The sequence below is a fragment of the Phlebotomus papatasi genome, chromosome 3 (assembly GCF_024763615.1).
Source record: "Phlebotomus papatasi isolate M1 chromosome 3, Ppap_2.1, whole genome shotgun sequence".
Lineage (NCBI taxonomy): Eukaryota > Metazoa > Arthropoda > Insecta > Diptera > Psychodidae > Phlebotomus > Phlebotomus papatasi.
The window spans coordinates 34,886,432-34,903,659 of NC_077224.1; the positions used below are offsets into that span (position 1 = coordinate 34,886,432).

At 33.7% G+C, this 17,228-nt stretch overlaps 1 protein-coding gene across 1 annotated transcript in view; it reads left to right on the plus strand.

The window, feature by feature from the left end:
* Positions 1 to 17,228, plus strand: part of LOC129805426 (lachesin-like) — a 117,220-nt gene that overhangs the window by 34,067 nt on the left and 65,925 nt on the right. Inside the window, exon 2 of the mRNA XM_055853314.1 lies at positions 8,196 to 8,302. Within this exon, the coding sequence (XP_055709289.1) occupies positions 8,196 to 8,302 (107 nt within the window). The remainder of the gene's footprint in view (positions 1 to 8,195; positions 8,303 to 17,228) is intronic.

Here is a 17,228-nt window from a genome sequence, read left to right on the forward strand (position 1 = left end):
GCGGTTGAAAATGATGATGCTGATGTAATTCGAATGAAGTAATTCGATCGAAAACTAGCAAATGAACGTAACTCGAACCATACATGAAATAACAAATGTAGTTCTTACATGAAGTACAGTGCCATTCTGTTCAATTTAGGAAAAAAAACACATTGCAAGTAAATGTTGTATGTTTTATAACCTCTAAACATTATAATAGCTTTGGCACACCATTTATATAAGGAAATTTTCATGACATCAAAATTCGCATCCCTTTATGCTCAAATGTCTTGCATATGACTGACTCACTCTTTTGCAATCTTCTTCTTCCTTTGGACATCACAGCAAATTGAGAATTAGTTCACTTCAGTTTTAGTACCAAAAACTAATGGGTTCAACACACTAGAGAAATTTATGTCCATATTGAAGCAAAGTCCCTACGCTTGTGTAATGGCCTCTACATACTAGAGAAATTTATGTCCATATTGATGAGTTTTTCCTACACAAGCGTACGGATTTTTTTTCAATATGGACATAAATTTTTCTAGTGTGTAGAGGTCACAAGAAAAACTCTTCAATATGGACATAAATTTCTCTAGTGTGTAGAGGCCATAAGATAAACTCTTCAAAATGGACATATAAATTTGTCTAGTGTGTAGAGGCCATAAGATAAACACATATAAAACTTTTGAGAGAGAAAGGGATGAAAATTTTGATTCCATTCAATTTTCCTGATCTAAAAAGGTATACAGAACCATAAGAATCTTATCAAAATTAATCTAATCGGATTTACGCATATACTTAGGTGTAAACATTTTATATCAAAAATGCTCCCTGTTGGCGAAAATTTCTCAGAATGTATAGATTCCCTTAGTCTTTTATTTCATCCATTTGGGAACTTGCCTGCCCCTTTTCTTTGGCTTTCTCATGGGGAAAATTGTGTGAAGAGGTACTGTGAAGTGGGAAGATATAGCGAGTCACACAGCTGTCAGTCAGTCAACCAGTCTGACATCCGTCGAAGAATATTTCAGTGGAAAATGGATGGGCGGAGATGGGCCAAGATGAGAAGAGTATTGGAGGCTGTGGGAAGGCAGTCAAAGAGGCAGAAGAAAATGTACATGAGACATGTTACTTTATTGCGAATGAGGAAAAACCACATATACTAGGGTTTTTCGCCCCTATCATGTTGGAAGTTGGAAAAAAAATGGGGAGGCCCTCTAATATCCGGCTGGTGGGATGCCACAGGGATAAACAATGTGTTGTACACATAATGTGTAGCAATATTGCAGAATAATAATGATTCTTATATAGAGAAATATATCACGCAAAAAGTCCACGAGATAGAATGATTAATTATATCGTCTTGTTTCATCTAATTGAACTTAATTGGTGAGAAATAAAAACAGGCAGCAAATTAATCATTGTCATGCCTTTGGTGTTTGTTCAATGATTTTTCACACCTCGTCACATCATGTAACATGACCACTGTTTTCCCACAAATACTGTCACATTAGGGACATGTGTCAATTTCATCACGTGGCATTCGTACGTGTGAGTTGTTTCTTGCGAAAATTAAAATTGTAAAAAAATGAAGTGATTAAATTTATTCAAGAATGTCAGGAAAAGTTTTTTCTCAAGTTCACTTGTGTTAGGGATTCTAAGACCTTTTTACTGAAAACGAATTTGCCTTAATAAGAGAAGATAAAATCAAAATATTCCCAAAAATATCTTTTGTAGTTACGACTGCCGCTGACTTATATGGGCTTCAGACCTAAGGCTTAGCTATATGGCTTAACTTTTCTAATTTCTTATCATTCAAGATTTTTTGTAAAATTATCATTTAAGATTGAACAACATGGGCAAGTTATCCATTCAATTTTGACAAACCAATAAAATTGGTTGCTATTTTGAATTTCGAGACCATCGGAAACTGGGCTAAATCTTAGGTCTGAAGCCGGCTTTACAAATACCGGACTAAACTTCTAAACGGCAGAAATTCTGAATCAGTAGGTCGTATATGTTAACTCATACAATCGAGCGTAGAATTTTTACGAAGTTAATGAGGAAATAGGACACAGATACAGAGGGAAAGAATAGTGGATGATTGGTTGGGAAAATAAAAAAATAAATTAAAGGTTTTTTAAACTTTAGACGCTCTTTAGAGACCTTGAAATAATTGTTGGAATGACTCTAATAGCCTATACTAGAGAAATTTATGTCCATATTGAAGCAACTTGCTTACGTTTGTGTAGAAAAAACTTACTAAAACGCACTAAAACCTGAACTTTCCTAAAACATTGTTTGCATATCTCTATCTCATTCTTTCACACTCCAAATTCGATTGAGCTAAATTGAATTTGTTGTGATGTTTGAAATAAGAAGAAGAGCGAGAAAGGTTGAGATAGACACATGTAATAATTTTGAAATGGAAAGGGATGCGAATTTCGAATTCATGAAATTTACATCCCTCTCTTTCTTAAAAGTTTTGCATATGTATATCCTACTCTTTCGCACTATTCTTCTTCTTTTGAACATCACACCAAATTAAATTTAGTTCACTTTAATTTTGAGTCCGAAAGAGTACGATATAGGCTATGTAAATCTTTCTATTGACTCCGGCACACCTTTTAGATCAGGAAAATTTCATGAAGTCGAAATTCGAATCCCTTTCTTTCTCACATGTTTTACATATGACTATCTCATTCTTTCGCACAGCAAATTCGATTGAGCTAAATTGAATTTGGAATGATGTTTAAAAGAAGAAGAAGAGTACAATAGAATGAGATAGACATATCCAAAGCATGTGAGAAAGAAAGCAATTCGAATTTCGACTTCATGAAATTTTCCTGATCTAAAAGGTGTGCCGAAGCCATAATGAAAGGAATGCGAATTTTGATTTTATGAAATTTTACCGTTGTAAAAAGTATGGCAAGGGCAGGGGCATGACGTTTCCTATGTTTCCCATATGTTTCTAGCGTGCCAAAAAAACTTTGGAGTTTATTAGCTGTTTTCTGTCATTGTGGAATGAATTAGCAAAGAATACAAATACAAAATAAAATCTTACTTAATATTGAATACGCAACCGAAAACCCCAAATAGGCTACCTACGTAGTTTTGGAGATATCTCGTGAAATGTGTTCGAAAATAGGAAAAAATTTACACTAGAACTGGTCACATTTTTTGTTAGAGCTAATGTCATCCCCCTGGGCAAAGGCATTAATTTCAATATTTTTAGATAACAGGACCGTACGACACAAGCGAAAATTTCGATTTTTCTATCACAATAGCTTTCTATGTAGTAGAACTATAAAGTTTTAAAATATTTTGAAAGCACGATATGAGGATTGAATTTTGTGCAAGAGTATTTCATTCAAACATAACATTGGCAACATAATGTGTGTATATCCACAAATGTCCGTCAATCGCCCAATTTGTTGACCGTAGATTGAGCTCACTGGCAGAATTCTGATGGATAGGGATGAGGTGTGCTTATTTGGCTTCGTCAACCAATGTTTAGTGGTTAACCCGTCATCACCATCGCATGACGGAAATCACAGGATAAAATGACAGGGTGATTTTCCGTAGCTAAAATTTAATGGTCAATAAAACTCATGTTTTACGGCATGTTTTTGTCTTTTATATTCCTCCGCAAAGTGCTTAGTCCTTTTATAGCCTCTTGATTCTATAAGCCCCTCTTCCACCCATCTTAGTTCAATATTATGAATTTCTGGTTTGGATAGCGATGTTCAATGGTGAAAATGAGGAATATTGTGTGACTTTTCATGCATACAGAGTGCAACAACAGAGGCAACACGTGCATTAATAAACATAGTGCTTCCAAATGATAATCATCCAAGCTCTTTTGAGAAGTTTTGGGCGGGCAATTTGAATAGTTTCTATGATGTGTTGGTGGTTAGGATGAAAAGTTTGCCAAATGCACTTTTGAAGTTAAATATGCTTTTATTAGGCTGTGCGCAGCCACGCTCAGAGATTGATCGTCAACTAAATTCTCATAACATCTTCTCATCTATTATTGGCTTCTGACACATCTCTTCCCCTTTCTGCTGCTTTTAGTTGCAGCATTGCGCGAAATACCACCCACGACATTAGGGATTCCTTCTTAATAATTGCCATAAATTTATATACAAACACTGGGTGTGTGTGTGTAATGTAACCAAAGCTATCAGCTATGCTTTAAGAAATGTATTATGTCGGTGGTTCTTTTAAGCCGTCATCCATACGATGATGTGAGCATAAGGAGAATGATACTAGGCACGCGAGACTCATTTTGGGGATTCTGTTTGGTATTCATCACCTTCACGACGATCGACTGTCAGATGTTTTCACACAAAACGTGCTTTGCTCCTCAAAATGATTCTATTTTGCGAGCTTTTGGAAATTTGCAGAGACTGGGATGGTTTTTTTTTCACACCTCTCCAAGATGATGAAACAAAGGATTCATCGTACCTGAGCTGCAGAGTTTAGCCAACTTTAGTTAAACTTTAATGAATGATAATGAGTGATCATAATTAAAGACTAGAGATAATAATTTATTTTCAACCGCTCCTTCCTAATAAGATCTTGGGGTAACGTTAAAGTAACCAGGAGAACCTTTCACGCCTTTTGATTCTCAGTTACTTTAGTTAGTGTTTAGAGTTAATCCGTAAGCGTTTCCAACAAATTACGGAGCATAGCATCAAACTGTCTGATTTGAGCATTGCACGAAGTTTTCACATCGCCGCTTCTTATGTTTTGAGTTTATTATGCTCTCATAGCCGAAGTTTCCTCAATCGAAAAGGCATTCGAAATTTAAAGTAGAAAAAATTAATGCTTCTACATAGTTTCATTCACGTAGTGGCTGAAGTGTTTCCTGTTCGAATTTCGAAGTGTCGGGCTTTGTGCGGTGAAATTCAAAGTCAGGAGACTCAGAATAGCCCTGAGACATTATAAAATCCCAGACATTCTGAGGGCTCAAATTCGAATTTGATTCTTCAAAACCGTCTCAGCTAAAATACAAGCAACTGTCTATTTATACAAGATTTCGTTTATTTACTAATCCAGTGGATGAATACATTTGTAAATTAACTTCTTCCAAAAAGTACCATTTTCCATCAGTAGCACATAAGGTCTTGGTATAAAATACCCGATACCTGCATTCCAAGATTTACAATTAAGAATTGAATGAAATTATTCGATCACTATCTTGATTGCTCATTTTATTTTATGAAACCTTCTTGGCTTAAAAAGCTCAAGCCAAACATTGAAATGAAAGAATAATAATACCTTTTTTTTTTTAATATTTTCTACTTTGGTATGCCAATAGGGAGAGAAGTAAAGATGGAAATAAGCTAAGGAAGAATACCTATGTGGGAAAAGTTGGGAGGGGAGATAAATACAAGCAAGAAAAAGTGTAATACCTTCCGGGCTAGCCAACGTCTGCTACCCATCGATTCTTTATTCTTTCGGATGGAAATTGTGTGCCAAAGACGAAAAATGTAGGTGGAAAATATTTAAGAAATGGCTGAGCAAAAAAAAATTATACAACACATTGTTGAGATGAATAATCAGGGTGGTTTTATTTGGGGTTTGGGTGAAAAAGCCAAAAGACAGGACAAAGAGAATCTGAACTGTGGAGAATGTGTGAGGAATGCAATAAAGCTGGAAAAAGATCGCAAAGTGAAACGAGAATCTCATTATTTTATAAGGTTTTAAAAGACTCATTTTATAACACGTGTCATCTGCCAAAAAATTTTCACTGAGTACGTCAAATTACTCATGATACGTGGCCAGAATATAAGTCAGAGGGATGGACCCTATATGGGGTAAGGCCTGGACTACATCCGAGAAAGGCAACTAACTTGATATTTCTCAAATTCACACATCGTCAATGGTAGAGATGGTGAAATTTCAGAAATTTCACAGCAGTCGCCACCTACTTTAGGCGGAAATTCATGAAATTTCTTTAAATTTACCAACTCTAGTCAATGTTTATTAAATTACTGAATATTTTTTTTCTAAACTGAAGACGGGTATTGTACTGTGAAAGGCAGAAAGTACATTATATAGCATTAATTGTCTTACGTGGAAAAGTTGGGTCTAGTTGTTTCACAAAAGGTCTAGTCGGTCTTTATTATCATTTGCATAGATAAAATGTGAAATTATCCTTCCGAAATCTTCCAGAGAATAAGACCACTATCTAAATAAACAGGGGATTTTTTTGATACTCATTTCTTTCAAAATTTGTCTAACGCCCTTGACACACTTACGACTTTAAACTGTTTCTTGGCTTAAGTCGAGAGACGAATTAATAAGAAACCTATGGAAATGTAATCTGATTATTATTCTCATCATAATTACGTAAAGTCGTCTCTCAGCTTAAGTCACAAGTGTGTGTAAGGCATAAGGAAGATTTCTGAGAAATGTCGTCACGCTTTTTGTCCATCTGTCCATCTGTCCATTCGGCTGTCGCCAGCTCTAGAGGTCAAACGGTTAGAGATAACGACTTAGGACCTAAGAGGGACTCCTCATACATTGACCCAAGGATCGTTAATATTCCCCTCATATTCCCCCCACCACCGTTTTCTTTCACCTCCAAAACCGTATTTTTTGGGAATTGTTCGAAAACGCGTCGTACAATTTTTTTTTCATTTTTAAATATGTTTTAGAGGTTACTTAGGTAGACATTTCATCTTTATACGAAAATCCAGTTGAATCATTCCTAATAACAGTTTTTCAAGATTAAAGGCTAAAAAGGCTCCTGAGAGCGCATTTATCAACCGAATGGTATCCTGTTTGGGCTCGTTGGAAAGGTCTTGGATTTTTTGACAACACTGAATCAGTTCCAATCGGTTATGAACCAATAATAAACCGATTCATAACCGATAAACAATTTTTATTCGAAAATCAGTAGCATTACTCCTAAGCTATTTTGCGCAATGTTTTGAATAATTCAATCTGTTCAATAAATCGGTTGAGAACCGATAAACAGTAAATGATGCGAAAGTAATTTTGAGGTATAGCATCTAAGGGCCTTGACAGACCTGAGGATTAGCCGAGAGACGGCTTAGCGTATTATATTCGAAATCATGGTTAGACATTCAATTCGAAATCATGGTTAGTGTGACTAGGGCATAAGTCACGAGTTCGAGCATTCCGCAAAGCTGGGACGCTTTGCCCCTTCCCCTTTTTATTCTATATATTCCTGGAAGCATATAAATCGATATGTCAAATATGTTGAAAAATTAACACAATACATATAAAATTGTAGTTATATACAGAAATTATCATTTCTGTCGTTTTGCATAAAATACTAACTGAAATAAAATAGAGAATTTCTATGACAAATTTGGTCATCGTAGAAAATAGGCAGCAAAATTAATAGGTATTCGTAAAATAATTATTTTTTTCTATTAATTAATTGCTCCAATTTTTCCGATCTAGAGCTTTGAAATGGAATTATTGAATTATAAACGGTAATGAGAATTAACTTAAACACTGAATATTAAATAAAAAATCACAATAAAAACATTGAATGTGAATCATAAAAATATTTTAAATATTTCAATCTTCATTGAATTCTTTTGCTAATACCGAATTTCTATGATTTCTATAGTAAATTAAAGTTATAATCATATTTCTATGATAATAAAATATATTAATATTTCAGAAATTCTCTTTGAGAAATTATTATTTCTTTATAAGGGGTATTTCACACCTTCACGGGAAAATGGGATGATTATCAGAATAATTTTCTTCCTTTTTCCCATCACAAATTGCTGCATTCATTTATCTCGTCTTTCACGTAATAAATTGAAAAATTCACAGCTCTTAGATTTTTCAACACTTTACGATTCAGCATTTTCTATTTGATTGCCACTGACTTAATAAAAGATTCATAGTAAAGAGGAAATACTTGTAGGGAGATGCATGTGAAAATTTGCTTTTCTCAATGGGAAATAATTTCTTCAATAGCGCTATAGAGAAGATCAATATGTAGTTGGGAAATTGCTTCATTCTTTATGTGTCATTGATGTAAAATGAAAAGAAATGTGTAAAGAAAGTTCGTTGAAAGATGCTGTATTGATTTGAACAATGAATTGTGAATAAAAATGTGCAATTTCCTATCAAATTCTCCCTCTGAGGCATTGATGAGAATGGCAGTAAATGTGAATTTCATGTGTTTTCTTATTTTTTTCAATATTGTTTTTTTTTTGCAGCTGTCTCGGAGGATCCGGAATTTACGGACGTTATTGAAAATATCACTGTTCCAGCTGGTAGAAATGTGAAACTGGCATGCTCTGTCAAAAATCTCGGATCTTATAAGGTACGTGACTATCTTGTTGTGTTGGCTAAAAGATAACATAATACCAATGGACTGGCCACAAATCGCCCTTTTATTCCTTTACCCAACTTCTACATCGTTTCGTCCATCGTGTTCCATATCCTTCCTCCCCCCTCCCCATCTATCCAAAGAACTTATTCTGCGGTATAAAACTTTCAACTTTTTAAATGAAATTTCCTAATAGTTTTCTATCTCAAAAATTGTCCATGACTTTCCGAAAATGAGCATCACGATGGCAAAATAAAAGTTTTGGGAGCTCATAACATATTCCCATCAGGATCATGTTAGGAAACTTTTTCGGTCTTGTACAGTTTTCTTTTGTAAATAACACATATTTCCCTGTTGTACATTAGAAGACCAAACATCCTTGGCCAAATATGCCCTAGTGAACACGGTATACAGTTGACTTGCCATTTTTGCCTTAAAAACCATTGAGGAAATTTATCAAATTTGGCACACGGACACACATTCACCCAAAATGACCATTGAGTACTTTGGCAAAAATCGAAATTCAATCGCACATCTTGAGGACTGTGTATCCGACATTAAGCTTTAGCTGACATCTCATAATTCAGCCAATATTTCAAAAATTCAAAATAATATTGGAAAAGTTTAGAGTTAAATTTTCATGGTAAAATTCCAAAAATCCTTATCAATTTGTAATATATTACTTAACTGCAATTTTGGTGCAGAAATTGAGCCTCTTGCTGCAGGATGCTACTGTCGAAGGCAATTTATAAAATGGGATGAGAGTACGACCGTAATAAATGGACGAGTGGTATATAGTCGAATGTCGCGAAGAGGGCTTATACACAGTGATACAAAAGCTCTCCATGGTTGAGCACATTGGGATGAAATAAACAAACTTGTCTGGGGATGGTCTCGTTAGAGGAAAGTCATGACTTGAATTCGGATAAAATTGTGAATTCTTATTCTCAGCCACCTAGCATCCATCGCAATGAAATATTACCCAGATCCTACGTCATTTTTACCATGTACCCACCTCATCCCACAATTTTTCAGTCCAATTATGCATTTAAATTCAAGATGTTTCGCTCATTGACATCCATTTCATAACTTCTACATAAGTCTCTGTGATGGAATTCGGGATCGAAAATAATAATACGAAAAATTGTAATTTATTAACTGATAGAGAGGAAAAATATTGGTTGTAACAACAAATGCAAAAGAAGTAATTTCACGCAGTTTTCTTTAATCAATATCTACAGCTTATTACTTTTCACATAATTTTGCAGCAATTGAATAAAATAGCGAAACAAAGTTTTCTCTATTCTTATGCTTATACTCGTATCTTACGACCATTATGAGAATTTGTAGTAGATCAGGAAAATAGAATTTCGAAAATAAACTCGATGAATGCTCGAAATACATTGGTTACGATGGTGAAAAGTTTTGTTCTCAATTTTTGAGAACAAATTTATTTATTAAAAATCAATACGAACATGAAAGGATTTTCGATTTATCTGGGAGTACAAAGAAATGAAATAATAAAATTGTGACATTTAAATAAAAATTTAATACTGTGTTTATTAAGGAAAATTTCTGTAGAGGGAAGTCATCACTTATGGACGTTATAGACTTATGTTCAGTAATCTTCAATTTTTACTTGAAACATACTTATTTTGAAAATCACGAAATTGTTAATCACATTATAAGATGTTGATTTCATGATTTTTCGAAATCTGTTTTAAGAAAAAAATAAAATTTTTGCAAGCTGCCCGTAAGTGTATAGCGTCCATAAATGATTACTGCACTCTAGTCCCATTCAAAGTTGTGAGAAATTCATATTTGAAGCTCAATTAGATTATTAGGTTTTAGGGTACCGTAGGTGGGGATGACTTCGACAGCCCCCTGTTCGTCTTTTTTTCGTCTAAAGCTTTTCTTTATTTCTAGAACTCAAGGATGGTCTTTACCGATCAGCCATGGTAGATCGGATCCGTAAAGACCATCCTTCAGTTCTAGAAAATAAAGAAAAAGCTTACGTACAGGGGGTGTCAAAGTCAACCGCACTTACGGTACTTTAGATTAGATGGTAGGGAATTAGGCTGTACGGTTGGATTAGGCTGTTCGACCGTAGACAAAAATTCCAATCACATATTTTGTTTCTCCGTCTAATAGGCTTAATGTTTAGGTTAGGCTAAGTGTACCAAATTTCGGCATAGTGACATGCAATTTCCAAAGTCACAAGTTCGAAATGTGGTATTTTATTGTTCGAACTCAAAGAGAGAGTAGTTATCAAATCCGCTTTTTTATAACTTGTGACACAGCTAGAGTTCAAACGGTGGGAAATATCGACTTCCGATCTTCGACGACTCTTAGATCCTCTAGATAAGTCATCATTATCTAGGACAGTCTTTTTTCTTCTCCCCCCCCCCCTATCCTCTTCGTTCTCCACCACAACAATATTTCTTGGTTTCTTTTGAAAACAGCTCCTATTTTTTTTTCTTTTTCGAATATGTTTTAAAGGTAGTCAAGGCGAATATTTCGTCCTTGGACACTTTGGAAAACTAGCTTTATTCCGTTCTTCTTTTCTCAAATAACTCTTTCGAAGCTAAAACGATATTAAACTTGAATTATTTGTTTGAATACCTCTCTCACTATTTCTTAAGGTTGTTATATTGTTATAGAAAGAGTTGTATGTATCAACTTATTTTGATATAAATATGGATTCAACTTGTTGTACATATTTAATATATAAAGAGTCTATCAGAGCGTGTGATCCTATTGCTCAAGTAGTAGAAATCTTACCTATAGTTAGCGAAAGATCCCTAGTTCAATGCTGGGACATGAAATTTTCCTGTCTCTTCTCTAGTATAAATAGGTTACTAGGTATCACTCGTCAATTGATGAATTCTTCTGTACTGGAAGTTTTGACGAACTTTGACCGGTTTTGAACTGATAATTAATTTCGATTTAAAATTCAAATGTATACTAAATCTTGGTAATTTTTGCAAATTTTGAAAAGTAATGAAATTGAAAAGAATTCTGCAGAATGCTCGAATTTGATTAAAATAGATCGCTCAATGTAGGTCGTTAGTAGTAGATCGTTTCGTTCTAAATTTAGGACAACTTTTTATATTATTGTTTATTTTGACATTTATTTAAATGTTTTATGCTGAGGTACTAAGCTATCTTTATTTTATTAAAATTGTAACTGAATTAATAATTAAAAAAGAAATTTAAAAAAATTTAAGAAACGAAAACGAAAAAATAACGAGAAAATGTGGTTTTTAATGTACTTTTAAAAAGGCTGTTTTTGACTCTAACTTCTATTGGTTTGGAAGAAGTAGAAAAGGCGAACTGGAAACGAAATGTTGGACTTGCCACCAATATTTTATCCCCGGTTATATCAAGTATTAGGATTGTTTATTTGATTTCCTTTTATGTGAAATAACATTAAATAACATGGAAAATTTGGCATAAATTATTAATTTATAGTTCTGTTGTCAAAGAAAAATGTAAAAGACTTTTACTTTGAACTTTTAATCCTAAGAAAAATATCTAAATAAATGAAAGTAAGATTTATCCAATAATAAATTTCAAATAGTAACCGTATTTACGGAGACCCCTCAATCGTTCTCATTTCTTGGGATTTTCCGCCTTCTCGTTTCAAAATGCTTCATCATCGACAAATAGAAAGATTAGCAAAATAGCGGAGTCATCTTTCTTTTTGATAAGAACAGAGTTTAGGTTTTCGAGGCTTACTCATGGCACAGTTATCTTTAAGACTTTTTGGGATGCAGGATAAGCAAGAGAGGGAAAATCCGCGTGACATGAAAACATCTCTGGAATAGCATATGCTACTTGCATCAACATTTTCCCAACTCGAATCTATTTAATAATTTAATTGTGGGGGAAAAGAAGGATGTTTGTTCCCCAGTGGTATGTGAAATTGAGTTATGCTGTCGGATATCCGGCTCTTGAACTTGAACATTTTTCTTCCCAAGAGAGCGATAGAAGGGAATTGTGATGCACCTTCTTAACTCTTTCAAAGTGGCTTCGTGTGTTCTAAGTTGAAGGAAACAGTGTACCATTGTTTTATCACGTTGAGATCCCCGTTTACGATGTTTTAAGTATTTTTCAAGTTAAGTTGTTGTTGCCTTGCGGTTCTGTTATTGCAGTAGCAGCTTACCGTGAAGCTTGGGGGATAAACTTTAGCACGTCACAGAGGAGGATGGGCAGAGAGTGAATTGTTCTTTCTTATTAACATTTGTTGATTCAACTTTGCAGCCAACAATGGAGGATATGCAGTGTTTCATGGGGTTCGAATGGGGTGTTTGAGTTGGAGTGGAAGGTGAACTGCAATACACAAGTATATATATTTTCCTTTTCCTCTACCACTGTACTTTGTCTTCTTTTTGGGGTGCGAAGAGTCTTGCTATATTTAATAAGTCCATTTTAGAGAGTATTTCGTTGAAAGTTGAAGAAACGTGGAAATCCAAGAAACATCTGCTACAAGTCATCATTTCTATCAACAATTGTTCCATCTGTTATGAAAACCGTAGTAGATAGGACAATTGCTAATTCAAGCGACCAATTTGTACCAGAAAAACACTCGAATTTAGCTTTTGCCATGTTAATAGTCCTCGTTCTTCGTAAATACTTTAACTTTTCGACAACATTGATATACATGCAATGCTTAATTTTTTTTTCCATTCGTAACTTTTCGCTTCATTGACAAATACAATTTTCTTCCATTTTATTTGAAATTGTGAAAATTCTGATGAAAACTTTCTACCTCTATAAACTCAAACCCCTTTCACCGGTATAAGAATTCGTTAGAGCACAAAAGAAAATGCGGAAATGAAAAATAATATGAACTTTTCCGTCAGTTGCTGTTTTCTTAGAGAAATGAGTCAAATCACGTTTTAATTTTAATCTTTGTTACCGATGAGAAAAAAATGTGAAATATTTCAACTCAGACTTTTAATTCACAAAAAGAGATGAGCAAAAAAAATACGAGAATAATATCTGAATAGGGAAAAAGTTTTTTTTTGTAGTTTTTACCTTGTGATTATTATTGTTAATTGGTTAGTTCAGAGTGCAAAGTAGTATATGTTAATGAAGTTTATAAATTAACATTGTGGAAAGATAAATAATAATTTGAAATTGTAAATTTTTTGTACAATAAAGCTTTAATTAGCCTTTTTTTTTAAATGCTTGACCATTATTGAACTGTTCGTTCTTAATAATAAAGCACTGGCAAATGTTGCCAGTGCCATTAACGGGAGAAATTACTGTCCTCACGTGGAGAAAAAAATTTCTTGGTGTCAATGAATTTTCAGTAAATGGTTTCTTTTCATAAAGAAGGGATTTGGAGGTATTTTTGAAAAAATCCAAAATATGGATGTAAGTAAAGAAAAGTTCCCTAATGGTCTCTACACACTAGAGAAATTTATGTCCATATTGAAGCAAATTCCTTATGCTTGTGTAGGAAAAACTCTTCAATATGGACATATATTTCTCTAGTGTGTAGAGGCCATAAGGCATATTCATTTATAGGAGGAGGGGTCACTGAAGATCTATATTCGATAATCTTCTATAGTGTATCCTCTAACTTTTTAACAAGCATAAAATCAAATAAAAAAGCAATATTCGAGAAAAATAAATAAATTACCCACTCAGAGAAAATTCAAAGAGTTAAATCAACTTTACGGTTGAGGTAAATTTTATCGATGTAACTACCACTGTTTTTTTATGTAAATTTTCATCACGACTGATGTATATTCTTGAATACTGTATAAAATTGCCGTGTAAGATTACAGATAGAGTTGTCCCCGAATGATCGAAGAGTTCTGGTGCATTCGTTGAGATCTTTTGTAAAAATTCTGGAACCTTTCCGCCAATGCAAAATGTCCCCTACCCAACGAAACCCACAGATCTCTGACAACACTCGACCACTGAGGAAGATACGGAGCGAGTCGGAAGCTCTGGAGTAGTGGTAGTTTTTGATCTAAAACTCCATAAATGGTATTGCTGCATCCGGACAGAGTTCCCCTCTCCAAAAACACTTCTATATTCTTAAATGTTTTCGATTTAAGAATATGATGCAATTGAGATTATTTTTGAAAACGCATGCACTATTTAAAAAAGCAAAGTAAAAAAAGGAAAATAAAAGAAATGTATTTTGAGCTCTTTTTTCATGTCAATTTATCGACGAAAAAAGTCAGAGTGACTTTGAAAAGAGTTGACACAACTCTTCTATATTACATCGAAATGGAAAACAAAATAACTCCAAGGAAGAGTTAATCGGATTTGGCAACGAAAATTAGTTGCTTTTATATCAATTTGAGTAAGCTTCACTTTTTTTCTGAGTGTAAATATTACAAGAATACATTATCGGTTAGAGCTAACTGCTATTGATATTGGAAATTTACTAAATTTAATTTTAGTTAAATGGTTGAAGAAATAAACTTCTTGGGAGATCTTGATATGGATATGGATTTTTTTCCATATATGCGTAAGACGTACGAGTATATTTATATCTGTTGAGGAAATTGGGAGACGTCCGCCTGGACTATTTTCGAAATGTATCCAAAAACGAAAAAAAAGTCATTTGAGACATTTTCGAAAGCAACCAAAATCCTTGCTTTGGTAGATCGAGTGTGGGAAAAAGAAAAAAAAAATCCTCTTAAATTATTTCGTCTTATGGGAGGCATGCATGTGGTTGAGATGGTGATAGCTCTTATTGTTTGGCCCCTATAGAGTTAATATCTCGTTCTAATTCTTGTTTCTAACTGCGTTGCAATTTTTAAAATTCTTAAGAACATCAAAGTATTCATAAATTGGTAAAATTATTTTATCAGAAGTAACATCTTAAACTTTAAGGGGTTATGTGCGTCAAAAAAGCCAAAAAACACCATTATTTTCTCTATTTTTTGCCAACACGAAAAAAATTATTTTCAAGCTCTTAGGCATATAAAAGTGCAACATTTCTGAAAGTTTTATAAAAACAACTATAAAAATTCAGCTTTTAAAAAAGACTTGATTTTTGGAGACGTTTTAAAAAAAAAAAATTTTTTTCTTGAAAACTTGTCCTCCGAAAAATATGGTTTTTCCAAAAAAAAAATCCAAAAATCAGTCCTCAATGGTTGGCGTTTTAAAATTTTTAAATTATATTTTAGATAATATTGTTTTAATATTTTACTTTTATATGCCCTAGAGTTTGAATTAAATAATTTTTTTATTAACGAAGTGGTTAAACTGATGTGAAGATAATATGAAGGCAGGACACGAATGTCCCTTCCGGAAGCGTCAGTGGAAAAATGATTTTCAACTCAGAGAAAAATCTTCTCAGTTTCCCATAGCTTTCGGCGTACTGCACGCCTTCCTCAGTGGTCGCTGCATACAATTAAGATCTCTGAATTACGTTAAAGATGGAAAAGAACACCAAAAATGAATAGGGGGTGAGAGAGCTGTTACACATGGATCTATCATAGCAGAGAGACAAAGAACTAACTAGTTGTTAACTAGTTTTAATTTAATTTTTTTTATTTTAATTTAATTAAATTTAATTTAATAATTTAATTAAATTTAATTTAATAATTTAATTAAATTTAATTTAATTTAATTAACAGTTAGTTCTTTGTATCTCTGCTATGATAGATCCATGTATATCAGCTCTCTCACCCCCTATTCATTTTTGGTGTTCTTTTTCCATCTTTAACGTAATTCAGAGATCTAAATTGTATTCAGCGACCACTGAGGAAGGCGTGCAGTACGCCGAAAGCTATGGGAAACTGAGAAGATTTTTTCTCTGAGTTGAAAATCATTTTTCCACTGACGCTTCCGGAAGGGACATTCGTGTCCTGCCTTCAAATATTTTTTATTCTTTTGAAATAAAAAATAAAGAAAAATATAATTATGCCTTCTTGATCCATGACACCCCTTAATATTTATCTTTTATTAAAAGTATTATTTTAACATTTTTTACAGTATTATATTAACGTTCCTTTAACTTTCACTTTTTCCGCGTAAAAGAATTGTCTCTAAATAAATGTTTGTGCCAAAAGGCACCTAAATAAAATTAATATAATACCTTGTGGGGGAAATTCGAGACAAAGTAGCGCAAACTGGGGCTGATATAAATTTTGTATTAAAGCATAAGTGTATGATTTTATGATTACAACTGAGCGAATGATATATATAATGAATGTAGACTAATATACAATGAAAAGAACACCCTAGAGATGAGCAGAGAGAGAACCAGACTTGTGATTTTCTCCCTATAATGAAATTCAAGAACACGCTTGAGGAAAAAAGATTGAAGTGTGATGGCAAGATAAGGCAGGTCTTTTGCAAATGGAACCTCTGCTGAAAGTGGTTTTCTAAACCAGCTAAATGCCTCTCCGGAAGGGACTTGCAGTTGATATATGTATGTATATATCATAATTTCATTTAACTAATTAAATTTGTAACGAGATGCAGGACTTGGGGAATTAAGGTGAGACCTATATATGGGATGTTGTTAATTTTATCGATGAAGTCAATCTCCAGTTGAGGGACAGTCAGTGTTAGTGAGCACTAACAGGAACATAATTGAACTGGATAAGGTTCCTTATTTTGGGAATTTCAATCCCATGGTGTAGCTTGTCATCAAGTGAAAAGTGAAAATAGTACAAAAATCTTGTGAAAAGGACCACTATTGCAAATTCTTTACAAATTGAAAGTATATCTTGGTACATTTTCGTCTCTGGAGAAGTGAAAGACGACAAACTTCACCCCAATGCAGTATTCACTGAGAAATTTGCAACAAAACGTGTCAGTCGTATAGATATTTAGTCCCGAAGGGGTGGCAATGCTATAACTCTACTTAAAAATTCCGAATAGAAGTGCTAGGAAAAAAAGGACACATTCACAGTGAAAGAAGACAAGGACCAAAGGGCGA